A 12,887-nucleotide genomic window follows, 5' to 3' on the forward strand; every position below is an offset into this window, starting at 1 on the left:
TACTTACCACCTGGCCATCATTGTCAATTATAAATTCAAGTACCTTGTCCTCATCAATACTGGATTCGTTACTTCTGTCATCATTACAACTACTGTCAGAATTAGACCCTTTATCATTTTCACTATCCTCAAACATTTGGCTAATTAGTTGATCCTTGTTTCCAGTATTAGACCACAAAGCAAATGACCTGATTTCCTCATCTTTTTGTAAAAATTTAAAATCCATTTCGACACTTTGGAAATCCTGAGTAACATTAACCCACTCTGTTTCATCACTTAATTTTATTAAGTTCCTCCTCACCTTGTATGGGATAAACATTGCTACCCACTCCATCATTCAACATGTCACTATAATTAGAAATTACACTCATCTTACTACTATTATCTACATTACCCTTACCTGTCGTCACAGCACATTTATATGCACCTGGCTCTTCATCACTACCTGCTCAAGTGCGAGCCAAAACTGGAGCATAATCTAGTTTACATGGTTTGGTCCAGAATAAAGTAATCTCCTCCAATTCTTTTACTTGAATTTCTCCTATCATTTCCGTGCTCATTCTGGCTATCCTCCACCTAACCATGCCTCGAATTTCTACTATAATTAGTCATGTTCATCTTGTTTACCTGACATTCTCTCCCTGATTGATTATTTCCATCAAAAGTCCTCCTACAATCTTCCACTGAGGGCTTCACCCTCTCCACTTTATAAAAATAGTTTAAGAAATCACTAATATTACCCCTAAGTGCAGGCACAAGCAATTCTCTAACTTTCTGAGGGAACTCAGTTTCTAAACCCATAATTATTGATTCACTGACTAGCTCTTTGTCCAAATATTTCAGTTTGTTTATCCAAAGCTGACAGAAACCTTTCACCATATTCTTCCTAGAGTCAAATCTCTCTCCTCCCCAAAAGTCACTCAAAATTCTCTGCTGCTTCTCTTTGGACCAATATTCATCTATAAATGCTTTCTCAAAGCTTTGTCACGAAGTACAGCTATCAGCTACTTGAGCTGCCCATCCATAAGCATCTCCCCTTCAAAAAACCTCTCACAAATGACTTTTTCTCTTTGTCATTCCTTGATTCAGGCAAATCATTAAATTCTCTAATGAAATCCAGTGGATTCACTTCCCCAAATGGTTCAAAATTATTAAATTTCTTACAACTAACAAATGAACTGTTTAGCACACTACATGTTTTATGCTTTAGATTTTGTACTTCTTCCATCTTTTTCTCTATTTCAGCCAATTTTGAATCAACGGTTATATTTACTTTTACCAGTTTTTCCTCTACCTCTACAGCACACTTGGTTTCTACCTCTGGTTCAAAATCATTTTTAATCTGATATATTTGATTCTCAAGTTTAACCCTGTTTTCAGCACAAAATTTCCTGGCAGCTTTGACTTCATCTTTACACTGTTTTTCAGAAGCCGCCACCTTCCTACTACAGTCATCACAAAGCTTTTTTCCCCTCTTTTACACATTTACTAATCATCAATGTTAATTTTTTTTCAGTATGCTGCTCTACCTTCTTTGCCTTTTCATCACAGTCCTTAGCTACTGCCTCAGTTCTGTTATTTAATTTTGAAATATTAGAGTTGACTCCCTGAATCTCTTTTTTAATTTCTTTCTTCAGTTCATCCTTTAAACTAACCATGTCAGTTCTAATGCTATCAGTTTTGTTTTACATCCTGCTAATGTCTTTTTTCATACTACTAATGTTATATCCATCCTACTATTGTCTTCTTTCACACTACTTTCCATCCTATTCATTATATTACTTTCCATGTTACTCATAATTTGCCGTAACATTGTTGCAAAATTTTCATCTGGCGTACACTTTTTCCCTTGTTGACTTTCACTACTGGATCCCTCTTCCTTAACCTGAATGACCTTATCCACTTCAGTACAATTTTCACCCATTTCACTCTTTAAAATATTGTATTACACAGTTATGTGTGTATGGCCAGTTCACTATTGTTTAAACTTTCCATAAGCCTCATTAACAGTTTGCAGGTGAAACTCCACATACTGCTACCATAGTTTCTTGTTGAACATCTACCAGCAGTAAAACCTAACCACAAATTCCACAGTTCTTGGAGAATAAACAGGTACATATGGAGCAGTCACGGTCATTGGTTTTTATACATGGCCTACTTGTTTAATGCTTATTTCACAGTTAATTTGAAGCATTGTTGTTATTCTAACCATCACAAGTTACTCGTCTGAAACCCGGTCATGGACTGTTTGTCTCATGACCAAAAATCAGGCCCTTACATTCATCATAATAATAGATGCTGAAACTACACATTGTTTAAAGTTAAATTTACGGAAATTACAATTAAAACTTAACTCATTAAATTAACTGAATACATCAAAAATTGCATCTTTTTAACACTTTCTTCTACTATGAGATTTAGGCCGAAAATTAAATCATAAAACTAACAAATATAGTTACACAAACAATACTTTTGACAAAACTGTTAATTACTTTGGAATTAATTCAGGGTTGGTTTTGCTAATATGTTTTTGAATAGAGCTAAATAGATACTTTAATATTACTAGTACTTCATCTCCCAAATGTTTACAATCATTACAGAATTTATACTTGTTTATATGTCAACAATAGAATTTAAATTATGAAACAATCACTGATTTCTCCCTATAACAAATGGTACTAACTAGGAAAAGTCAAAACAAATTAGAAAAATTAATTACATACATAAAACTAAGCACAAAATTAGATCTGGTGCTATATTCTTTAAAACTGAGGGCCAACCTTTCTCCTTTATGAAAAGGCAGATTATATTTATGTATGCTAGTGGTAAATAGTTAAAAGTAACAAAACGAATTTAAAGGAGTCAGATAGCAAAACAAGAGGGGAATTAAAATAATCCCAGCTTGCCCTGTCACACAGGTTTGATACAAGTCTTCGAACTGTTGAAACATCCTATGCTTATTATTCTAAGTTATGCAAAGATCATCTTTTTCCCACATATCTTTTGTGAATGGAATGAGAAGGGGGGGAATTGTTCGTGATAAATAGAGTATCCCCCACCACACACCTAAAGTGACTTTTGCATTAAAATTGTCAATGTAAACTTGGAAGCAGCATATGAAGTCTTGAAGACAATGTAACACTAGGCTATGGAGTTAGGAACTCTTCAAAGAGAATGTTTGATGTGACATTATCTTTCCATTTAGGATTAGTGTAATAATTACAACAGCAGTGAGCTTTAATTACAAACACTTTTCAGTTGTACATATTTCTTATTCATGTGTTATCTTATGTTCAGATTTTAACTGGTAACGATTCTGGATGGAAGCTGGTTACTCTAGATGAGAATAAACATGGAGGATCAGCTCCTCAGTTCTGCCATGTAATTCTACGATCAGCCTCCTTCCGTTTGCTTGTAATGGCTATAATCCTAGCAAATGGTGTTGTCACAGCCACAATGCATTTTAAACATGATGAAAGACCACGCCATGTTTTCTATGAAAAGTATTACTACATCGAAGTAAGTATTATTAGATACTTTTTGCAAGCTAACATTTGTTGTTAAAAATGTCCAAAAAGCACTGATTTTAAATCACAAAGACGTGGCTCATGTACTAAGTTGTCATCATACATTGCAGTTCAATAATGGTTCAGTGAAATATGATATTTGTTACACTTTCTTCTTACTGATTTATTTTTAGTTGGAATTTAATCATTGTTTGGGTTAGTTTCTTTTATAATTAGGTATAATAATTTTTACAACCCATCAGTATCTGATCAGTAAATCAGGCTGGCACTCTGACACTCAGGCAAAAGACAAGCAAATTATGATCATGAGAGAAAAGTGGCCATGTAAAATTCCTGATCAGCAGAGTAAATAGCATAGAACTACATTAAACCGTAGGCTGTTTCACGTTAACTTACAGAGTGAGGACATGAAGGCATTGGTGATTGTAATTAAGCTAACACATTATTATGTATACCACATCTCTGATGATCTCCTCACTATGAGCATTTGGAATTAACAGGGTATTTAATCTAAGGTAATATTTCCTTTTGCAATTTTTTGAAAAAATGTTAATCCTCTCTGTATAATTTAAAATCCTCATACTGCATTCTGTTTGTAAAACTTGATAGTAATTATCTCTTTATTCAATACTTCAGATGATATATTTCAGTAAATTAGTTTGCAACACTTTATAAAAGAACATCCATCTTTTGGCCCATTACCATGATATTCAGCTTCATCAAGCTTTTGATAATGTATACGTAAAAAAAGAGTCAAAATAATGAACAGAAATCTCCTACATCATTCTTTTATGTCCTTTGTTCGTTGGAATGGAAAAACTGCTTCAGTAGCATTCTTGGCGGCAAAGGAGTGCCAGAACAGCCATCGAGGTTCAAAATGCGTAGTGTCTGGAAAGTATGTCTGCCTAAGTTGTTCTGGTGGAAGTGATCAGCGAGGGTGTTGGGAGGCCAGTTTCTAGTCTACACAACCCATCGTCTGCTGCTACAGATGGAGGCGAGGGAAGGAGCCATCACGCAGTTCTCCAATTTTGAGGGGTAAACACTGGTCAGCTGTGCAGCGGGGTGTTTGAAGCTGACCAACAATGCTTGCCGTGGGTCATGCATGGGTTGTTGCTGCTGTGCTCGTGCTGTGATTTCTAGGGAAAGGAGGGGCATGGGCAGCTCCTGCACATGGCATTTGGAATGTGTGAAGTAGCATCTCTGCTCCAATAGTGCAGTTGCTAGGGGCGTTGGTGAAGACACTCTGTTGAGCATGGCAGACGCCTTTGAGAGTGAGATGCTGTCTACATTGGCTGGAGGCTGCAAAAAGGATAGTACGGTGGTGGCATCAGGGTCCCAGGCACTGGGAGGTATGTGACTCATGTATTCGCTGGTGGTGGACCATAAGCAATGTTGGCTGGTGGTGTGTGGACATGCTGTTGGGGGTGGCATCAGCCAGTGCCAGTGGCACATCAGGGACATCAAAGGGGCGATGCTGGCATGCGTTGTATGTGATGTGTTGTTGCTGGTGCTATTGCTGTATCCAATGGTAGGTGAGGGCAACTCCATCCCAATGGTGCTTTGCTTGTTGGCTTGAGGGAGTTCTAGGACACAGGCTGGCTTGATCCTGTCTATGGATACAGTTCTCGCGACCCTATTCAGACTAATGGAGAATGTCTTGTCCCCACATCACAATACCAGGTACAGGCCCATATATCGAGGGCGGAGAGGCTATTGGTATGTATCCATCCTAAGCATGATGTGTGTGCATGCTGTGAGGTCATAGTGGATGAAGATACAGTGCACACCATGCTGTTGTGGAGGTATTGGTCGCAGTTAGGCCATGTAGCCCTGAAGCTGCTGCACAAAACCTGGGATGGTGCTGTGAGGAGGGAGCAGTGTCACTTCCAAAAAATATCTGGGAATGGCAAGGGGCAGTCCGTATACTAGCTCGGCACACAAAGTTCCTAGGTTGATTTTGCGTGTGATCTGCAGGCCTAGAGGCATCAGGGGCAGGGCAGCAGACCATTCAGAAGAATAACATTTGAAGGTGGCTTTAAGTGTGTGGTGGAACTGCTCCACCATCCCGTTAGCTGCGTCCGCAGCTCGTGGTCGTGTGGTAGCGTTCTGGCTTCCCGCGCCCGGGTTCCCGGGTTCGATTCCTGGTGGGGTCAGGGATTTTCTCTGCCTCGAGATGACTGGGTGTTGTGTTGTGTGATGTCCTTAGGTTAGTTAGGTTTAAGTAGTTCTAAGTTCTAGGGGACTGATGACCATAGATGTTAAGTCCCATAGTGCTCAGAGCCATTTGATTCGTTAGCTGCTAGGTGGTATCTGGTGATATGGTGGACACAGGAGCCACAGGTGGCTGCCAGAAATCAGAAAAGGGTCAAGGTGAACTGGTGCCCACAATCTGTAGCGATGTCACATGGGCAACCAAAACAGAACACCTAGGTCTGAACAAAGGCTGCAGCCATAGTTTCAGTTGAAATGTCTGAGAAAGGGATGGCCTCTGGCCAGTGAGAAAATCTGTCAGTAATTGTCAGCAGATATCGATACCCATTGGAGGAGGGTAGAGGGCCGACAATGTTGAGGTGAACGTACATGAACCAGTCTTGCATCAGATTAAAGGCAGCTGCAGGGTGAGTGAAATTGCAATCTGACTTTGGTAATCTGGAATGGAATGCAGGACTGGGCCCAATTGGCTGCAGTCATGATGGATGCCTATCCAGACGAAACATTATTTCATGAGGGTGGTGGAAAGTGCAGATGCCTGGGTGTGTGAGACTGTGGACATGGTCAATTGCCGGTTCTTGGAAGGAGGGAGGCGGGAGTGGGTGGAGGCAATCATTGGAACAATCAGGTTGTGAAGGATCTACAAGGACATTACAGAAGATCTTATGATTGGAGCCGAATATGGATCTTAGCTGGAGGTTAAGGCTGGTGTCCATATTCTGAAGGGAATGGGCCAGGTGCAGGTTGCCCTCTTGAGCAGCAACCAGGACACTGTAGTCTAAGGGTTGGATGATGGCACAGGAGCAGCTAAGGCAATCTGCCTCAATGTTGTCAATGCCAGCAATATGCTGGACATTGGAGGTGAATTGTGGGATATATTCCTGTAGCCTAAACTGTTGAGGTGAGATCAGGTCTATGTCTTTCCTGCAAAAACCAGTGGTGAACGGACAGTGGTCTGTGAAGGTCATAAAGACACATCTCCCTACTGAATGTCAGAAATAGTGGACAGCTTTGTGGAATGCAAGCAGCTCGTAGTCATATGCACCCAGCGGCATTGTGTATGAGAGGGCTTGGATGAAAAGAAGGTGAGTGGTTGCCAGACATTGTCCGCATGTTGTTCAAGGATGGCTCTTATAGCCATCTGGCTCGCGCCTGCCACTATTGCGAGGGGTGTGGGGGTGGGTCAGAAGGGCCACATTGTCTAAGTCCTGTTTTGTTTCTCTGAAGCTCTCGATCATGGCCAGGGTTCAAAGGCCAGCTTGTTCCCTTTGTTTCTATCACCAAGGAATGCTGCAGTAAGGAGATCTTGGGTGGCAGTGGCGTCATTAAGATGGTGACAGAAGTAACTGATCATGCCAATGAAATGCTGGAGCCCTTTGAAGGTTGTAGGGCATGGAAAGTCCACTACTGGCTGTACTGTCTCTGAGAGGGGGCAGGAGCCAGCAGCAGAGACAAATGTCCAAGGAATTCAATCTCGCTCAACTCGTATACACATTTTGCCAAGTTTAGAGCCATTCCAGCTTTCTGTAGGAAGGAAAAAATTTGCGTAGGTGTTGGTGACACTCAGTAGGGTATCTGGAGTAGATGAGTATATCATCTACATAGGCAAAACACCATCATGTGCCCTGGAAGGTGTTGTCCAAACATCACTGTCATGTTTATGCAGTATTGGGGAGGCCAAGTGTCACGAATGCACTCTCGAACAGACCAAAAAGTGTGATAATGGCTATTTTCTCAGTGTCCTCTAGGATGACTGGGATTTGTATGTAGGCTTTAATGCTGCCTATCTTACTGATGATACTAGCTCCTGAGAAGGCATCATCGTAAGTGCAGAGGAGTGGGATCGGATAGTAGTCAATGATGGTGTGGCCATTGAGTTTACGGTAATCACTGCAAGGGCACCAGGAACTGTCTTCTTTGGGGGCAAAATGAAGAGTTAAAGTCCAGGGGCTTTTGGAAGGCCAAAGCATACTGGCAGTAAGCAGCTCTTTGAATTCCTTTTGTGTGATTTTGCATTTGTGAGGGGCTAGGGAGCAGGCATGGCAGAAAACTGGGGTGGCCATGGGTAGTGGTGATGTAATGCAAAGTTTCGTGCTGAACTGTCCAGTGGGCGTTGGATGGCTCGATGAGGAGGAGCAATTCTGCCAGAAGCTGAGCATATGGGCCTGAAACCATCAGCCGTTTCACGGCGAAGCATGTACGGGGTGGGAGCTACACTGGATGGTCCTGATGGAGGTGCCATCAACTAAACGACATTTCACTGCATCGGCCAGTAGGCCTAGGAATTGTCACCCAAAATGGGGTCAGCAACGTATATGACGTTGAAGGTCCGCACTGGAAACCTAGGTCGAGCGAGTGTGTATGCACCCCTTAGGTAGGGATTAGTTTGTGGGGGATATGGATAAGTTGGAGATGGTGTAGATAAGGTAGTGCCGCAGGGAGATTAGCGTCATTCAAATCCCATATGAATATGCGCTGTGAACTAACACAGCAACCAGGTGGGTCTACTGCTTGCCACTGCCGGGGTTTGAAGACCAGGAATGGGAGAGAGGTCTACAGTTGGTCATTTTCCTGCCAAACCTCTGGTGGTACCAGCAAGCAGTGTCTAGTTTGCAGTGGCTTTGGTTGTCAGGGGGGCAGGTAGGACCATTCTCAAGGGGGCGGCTGTTTTTGTCTCGGCCAGCCTTGTGTGTGTAAGGTCGGGCTCACCTGGCGGCAGGAGCATGAGGTGTAGGCGAGTGAAGCTGCTGGTAAATGCTGCCCTCTCGGAGCTCAGGCACATGAGAATCTGGTAGAGGTCAGGGTCCTGCATGTTGGGCAGAGGTTCGTTAGCAGCAGGTGGTGCGAGTGACATCGCACATGTCGTGGCTTGGTGTAGATAAGGAGGGGTGGGTGAATAGCCGGCCAGATCCTCGGGGTGGTAAGTGGCATTCTGTGTTGCAGCCAGGGTGGGTAAGGAGTTCAGGGTTTTGAATGGCCAAGACCATTGTGTCGCCTAACAATAAATGGGCATGTGAGACCAGGACAGCCTGAATAGGGGTGGGAAGGCACACAAATGAGTAGTTGGGCACATATTGTCACACCATTTGGATGATAACAAATTATGCGCCTGTTCCCATTCTGAGGGGATGAAGCTGAAGATGATGTGTTCTTTTAGTTTACTGTAGCAGCCAGAGGGGGGTGAGTGTGAAATAACGTCCCAGACTTGGGCAGCAGTGGTCGGGTCGAGGTGGACAACAACCATCCTGAATGTTGTTGCATCACTCATGATGGAACAAGCTGCCTCAATGGGAGCAAACCACAGGAGTGGGTCTCGCAGGTTCAAGGGGGAAAATGAGCAGCAGCATGACCGGGGAGGGGGAGAAGGGTCTGCCTAGTCGGCTTGTGTGGGGCACGCTGCCCCATTGGTCAGCTGAGTTGAGCAGTTCTGTAGTGCTGACAGTTGCATGCGGAATTCCAGCACCTGTGAAGTGCTCTTAGGTGTTGAGGTGAGAGTGGTAACAGGGGCTGTTAATTAGAGGGCCCGTTGTGCATGACCGCCATAGGGTTAGCAACTTGTGGCAGAGTCATAGCGACATAACGTTGCAGGCAGCATTTCACAATACACGAGAGGGTGCTGGCAGGCAATCTTGCTGAGAAGAAGGCAGGCGGGGCACGCATAGTGTGAACGGTGCAATACAATCTGTGCTGTGTGTTGTTGTGGGAAGGGGTGTTCAGTGCGCTGCATGGTTACACTGTGGCTTGTCCTGGCGTACATCCGTCAGCTGCGGAATGGGCATGCTGGTGCACACAAAGGGATGGCACAAGCAGAGGGGTGCAGAAGGGGGATGGTTGTGGCACAAATGGATGGTGTGTGTGGAGGGGTGCAAGCAGGGGCAATGATGCGTGCAGAGGGAGAGCGGGACATGCATGGAGGAGAGAGGGAGAGTGGAGAGGGCAAGGAGCAGGTGGGGGTGCAAGCAGGTTGCATCCAGCCAAACTAACAGGAACTGATTTTTTCAGTAATTAGACTCAACGCTTTAGTTTAGAGGGTGTCACCAGTGAAAGAATGAGTTTATGTTCCCTTCAATACACCTACGGGGTGCACATGCCTAAGTGGTGTGCTAGTTAAGAAAATGGCAAACATGATGGGACATCCTGGAAGAGCCACGCGGGCTGGTTCTAACATATTAACCCAAAGCTAATGATTACAGTAACAATTGAAATGAGCTAACACCTCTTAATTGAGGAGGGTTTGGACCGGGCAGACCATGGTTGACTTGCAACCTTTGTTCAGCATCATCCAGTGGCTTGAAAAATTGCACCAAAGGAGTGCCAAAACAACCGGGGCTAAAATAGTAATAACTTAGCCTGGTAGTCCTGATGCTCAATGCACTCCACTCCACTATTTGCACTACACTGCATGCAGTATTCCAATTGCTGATGCCATGAGGATGAATCAGGTGTCTGGCATCAGGCTTTGTCCTCCTGTAGTCAGTAGAATTGCCTCAAGAAGATGGAGTTCTGGAAGGCAGCATGGAAAAAATGTGATAGCACTCCTGTTATTAAACGGACTGTGATAGGATGATGACAATGAGCATGGGATAAGAATTGTGCGGTTCATGCATACCCTGGCAAAATGTGGTGGGTGACGATGCAGGCCATGTGAAACTGTGTGGGTGGGCTGCTGAGAGCATGGCCAAAGCATGTTTCCTCGTCAAAATGAAACAAGAGACTGGTTTGGCGTGCCTAGGATGCGGAAAGTCTGGCCGTCTAAGTTCTCCCTTCAATGGAAGTGACCAGTGAGGGTCTTGGGGAGCTGGTTTCTAGTTTACGCAGCCCATCATCCGCTGTTACAGATGGAGGTGAGGGAAGGATTCTCCACAAGCTCACAGACATTATTAGTATCAAGTGGATCATGTGGCAGCAATACATGATACCTCTCCCTTTAATCGGTCCATAAGGCTGGTAATGATCAGGCCTGTGACTAGGAATTCTAGGGGTATAAGGAGGATTGATCGGTACCCCCACCCATGAGTCAAGAGACATAATGAAATCAGGAGGGGTGGGTGCTGCATCCAGTGGCATCAAGAAGAGTGAGATACTCACTCTCTTCTGCTGCAAGTGGGGCTGAGCCCTCTCCTGTTTGAGACAGTGCTGAGAATGTAACGTGGGTGGCTTTGGTTCAAATTCCATCGGCATCCATGCATGAAATGTGACCACCTTATGACAGCATGGACCTAGGCAATATCTATATGTACAAGGGAGCAAGAGCAGTCTCTGCACCCCATACCAGCCAGCTGGGAGAGAAGTAGTACCTGCTGGTTGCCCTATGTCAGTGCTCATGGGGGGACATCCAGTGTTAGGTGTTGCAGCTACAGCTGATTGTGATACCAGACCAACTGCTCAGCCCCAGTTGTGACATCAAACATTTGCCAACCCTTATGGCAGACAACAGTACATTGAGTCCATCTTCAGGTCCGATCAAAGGTGCAAGTCCAGACCTAGAGTCTGTGTGGCAGTAAAGTTTTGCGCTAGAGGCTCTAGGCTTGCTGTGATGGGGGCAAAAGGTCAAAGACGATCCATAGACTGTGCCACTGCATGATTTTAGCGAGGCTTTTACCATTGACAGGGCTGGACCAATATATTGCCAAGAAGCTGGTCAATACACCATCATATGGTGTAATTAGAAGTATTTTCCTCATCTCTGGGTTGAATGTCTTGACAAACAACTCAGTCTCTGAGTCTGCTGCTGTGTGAAAGTGGGGAGTGGTCAGATGTGTGGTTCCATTCCTGCAGTAATTCTAGAATGCATATGAGGAGAACTGCAGGCACTTAACTAAGGTTTGTGCACGTCTTTTATGCCAAATATTGTCACTAAAGCCCAGAACATAGCAGCTGTTGATTGCCTCTGTACCACATATGGTAAATTTGAGTGTGTGACCACAACTAAAAGACTCAAGGCACCCTTCAACAGAGTAGTAAGGTCAATGTGCACTTGCTCCCATGCATGCTCTGCCTCGAGCCACAAAGAATAATGCTGAGGCAGAGTCAGGGGGAGGGGGGGGGGGGGGGGACAGTAGATACCACAACGAAAAATGCACCACATTGTAGAGAATCTCAAAAAATTTATTTATTTATCATCAATACACCTCTACATGTGAACCATTTGTAGCATGAAGAATATTGAGTCTATATTCAATTTCTTGCTAAGTTCTTTGTATATTTCCTCTGTTATTGTTGCAATCGCATTAGTGATAAGATCTTATAACATAAGAATATCGTCCACTTTGGTTGCATACACGCAGTCCTTCACAAATCCCTACATGAAGAAATCAAGCGGGGTAATGTCAGGTGAACATGGTGGCCAGGCAATGGGTCCTCAACGTCCGATCCAATGATTGGGAAATTTCCTATCCAGGAACTTGCGAACAGCCATTGACCAATGCAGTGGAGCTCCATCTTGTTGAAAAATGATGTTGGGTTGCAAGTTTGTATCTGAGGGTACACAAACTGCTCCTACATGTCCATATATACTGACGCATTCACTGTTTGTTCCGCAAAGAACATCCAACTATCCTGTCGTGCATTAGCCCGCACCAGACGTTTAGCTTAGGGCTGTAATGAACATGTTCAATGAGCCGTGTGGATTTTGTGAACCCCAAATCCGAACATTAGGACTTTTAACCATTCCTGATAGGACATCCTCTGTGCTTTGACCATCATCAGTTATTTATAGCAAAACTCATCTACTACTTTAAGTATCTCATTTCCTACTCTAATGTCTTCATCATTACCTGATTAATTCGACTACATTCCATGATCCTTGTTTTGCTTTTGTTGATGTTCATCTTACATACTCCTTTCAAGACACTGTCCATTCTGTTCAACTGCTCTTCCGAGTCCTGTGCTGTCTCTGAGAGTATTAAAATGTCATCAGCAAACCTCAAGGTTTTTATTTCTTCTCCCTGAATTTTAATTCCTATTCCAAAAATTTCTTTTGTTTCCTTTACTGCTTGCTGAGCATACAGATTGAGTAATGTTGTAGATAGACTACAACCTTGTCTCAGTCCCTTCTCCACCATTGCTTTCCTTTCATGCCCCTCTTCTCTTATAACTGCATCTGGTTTCTGTACACATTGTAAATAGCCTTTTGATTCCTATATTTAA

At 43.6% G+C, this 12,887-nt stretch overlaps 1 protein-coding gene across 1 annotated transcript in view; it reads left to right on the top strand.

Annotated features, from left to right (window-relative positions):
• Window positions 1–12,887, top strand: part of LOC126276364 (sodium leak channel NALCN) — a 361,108-nt gene that overhangs the window by 137,158 nt on the left and 211,063 nt on the right. The window contains exon 9 of the mRNA XM_049977270.1: window positions 3,298–3,519. Coding sequence (XP_049833227.1) covers window positions 3,298–3,519 — 222 coding nt within the window. The remainder of the gene's footprint in view (window positions 1–3,297; window positions 3,520–12,887) is intronic.

This window comes from Schistocerca gregaria, chromosome 1 (assembly GCF_023897955.1).
Source record: "Schistocerca gregaria isolate iqSchGreg1 chromosome 1, iqSchGreg1.2, whole genome shotgun sequence".
Taxonomy (NCBI): domain Eukaryota; kingdom Metazoa; phylum Arthropoda; class Insecta; order Orthoptera; family Acrididae; genus Schistocerca; species Schistocerca gregaria.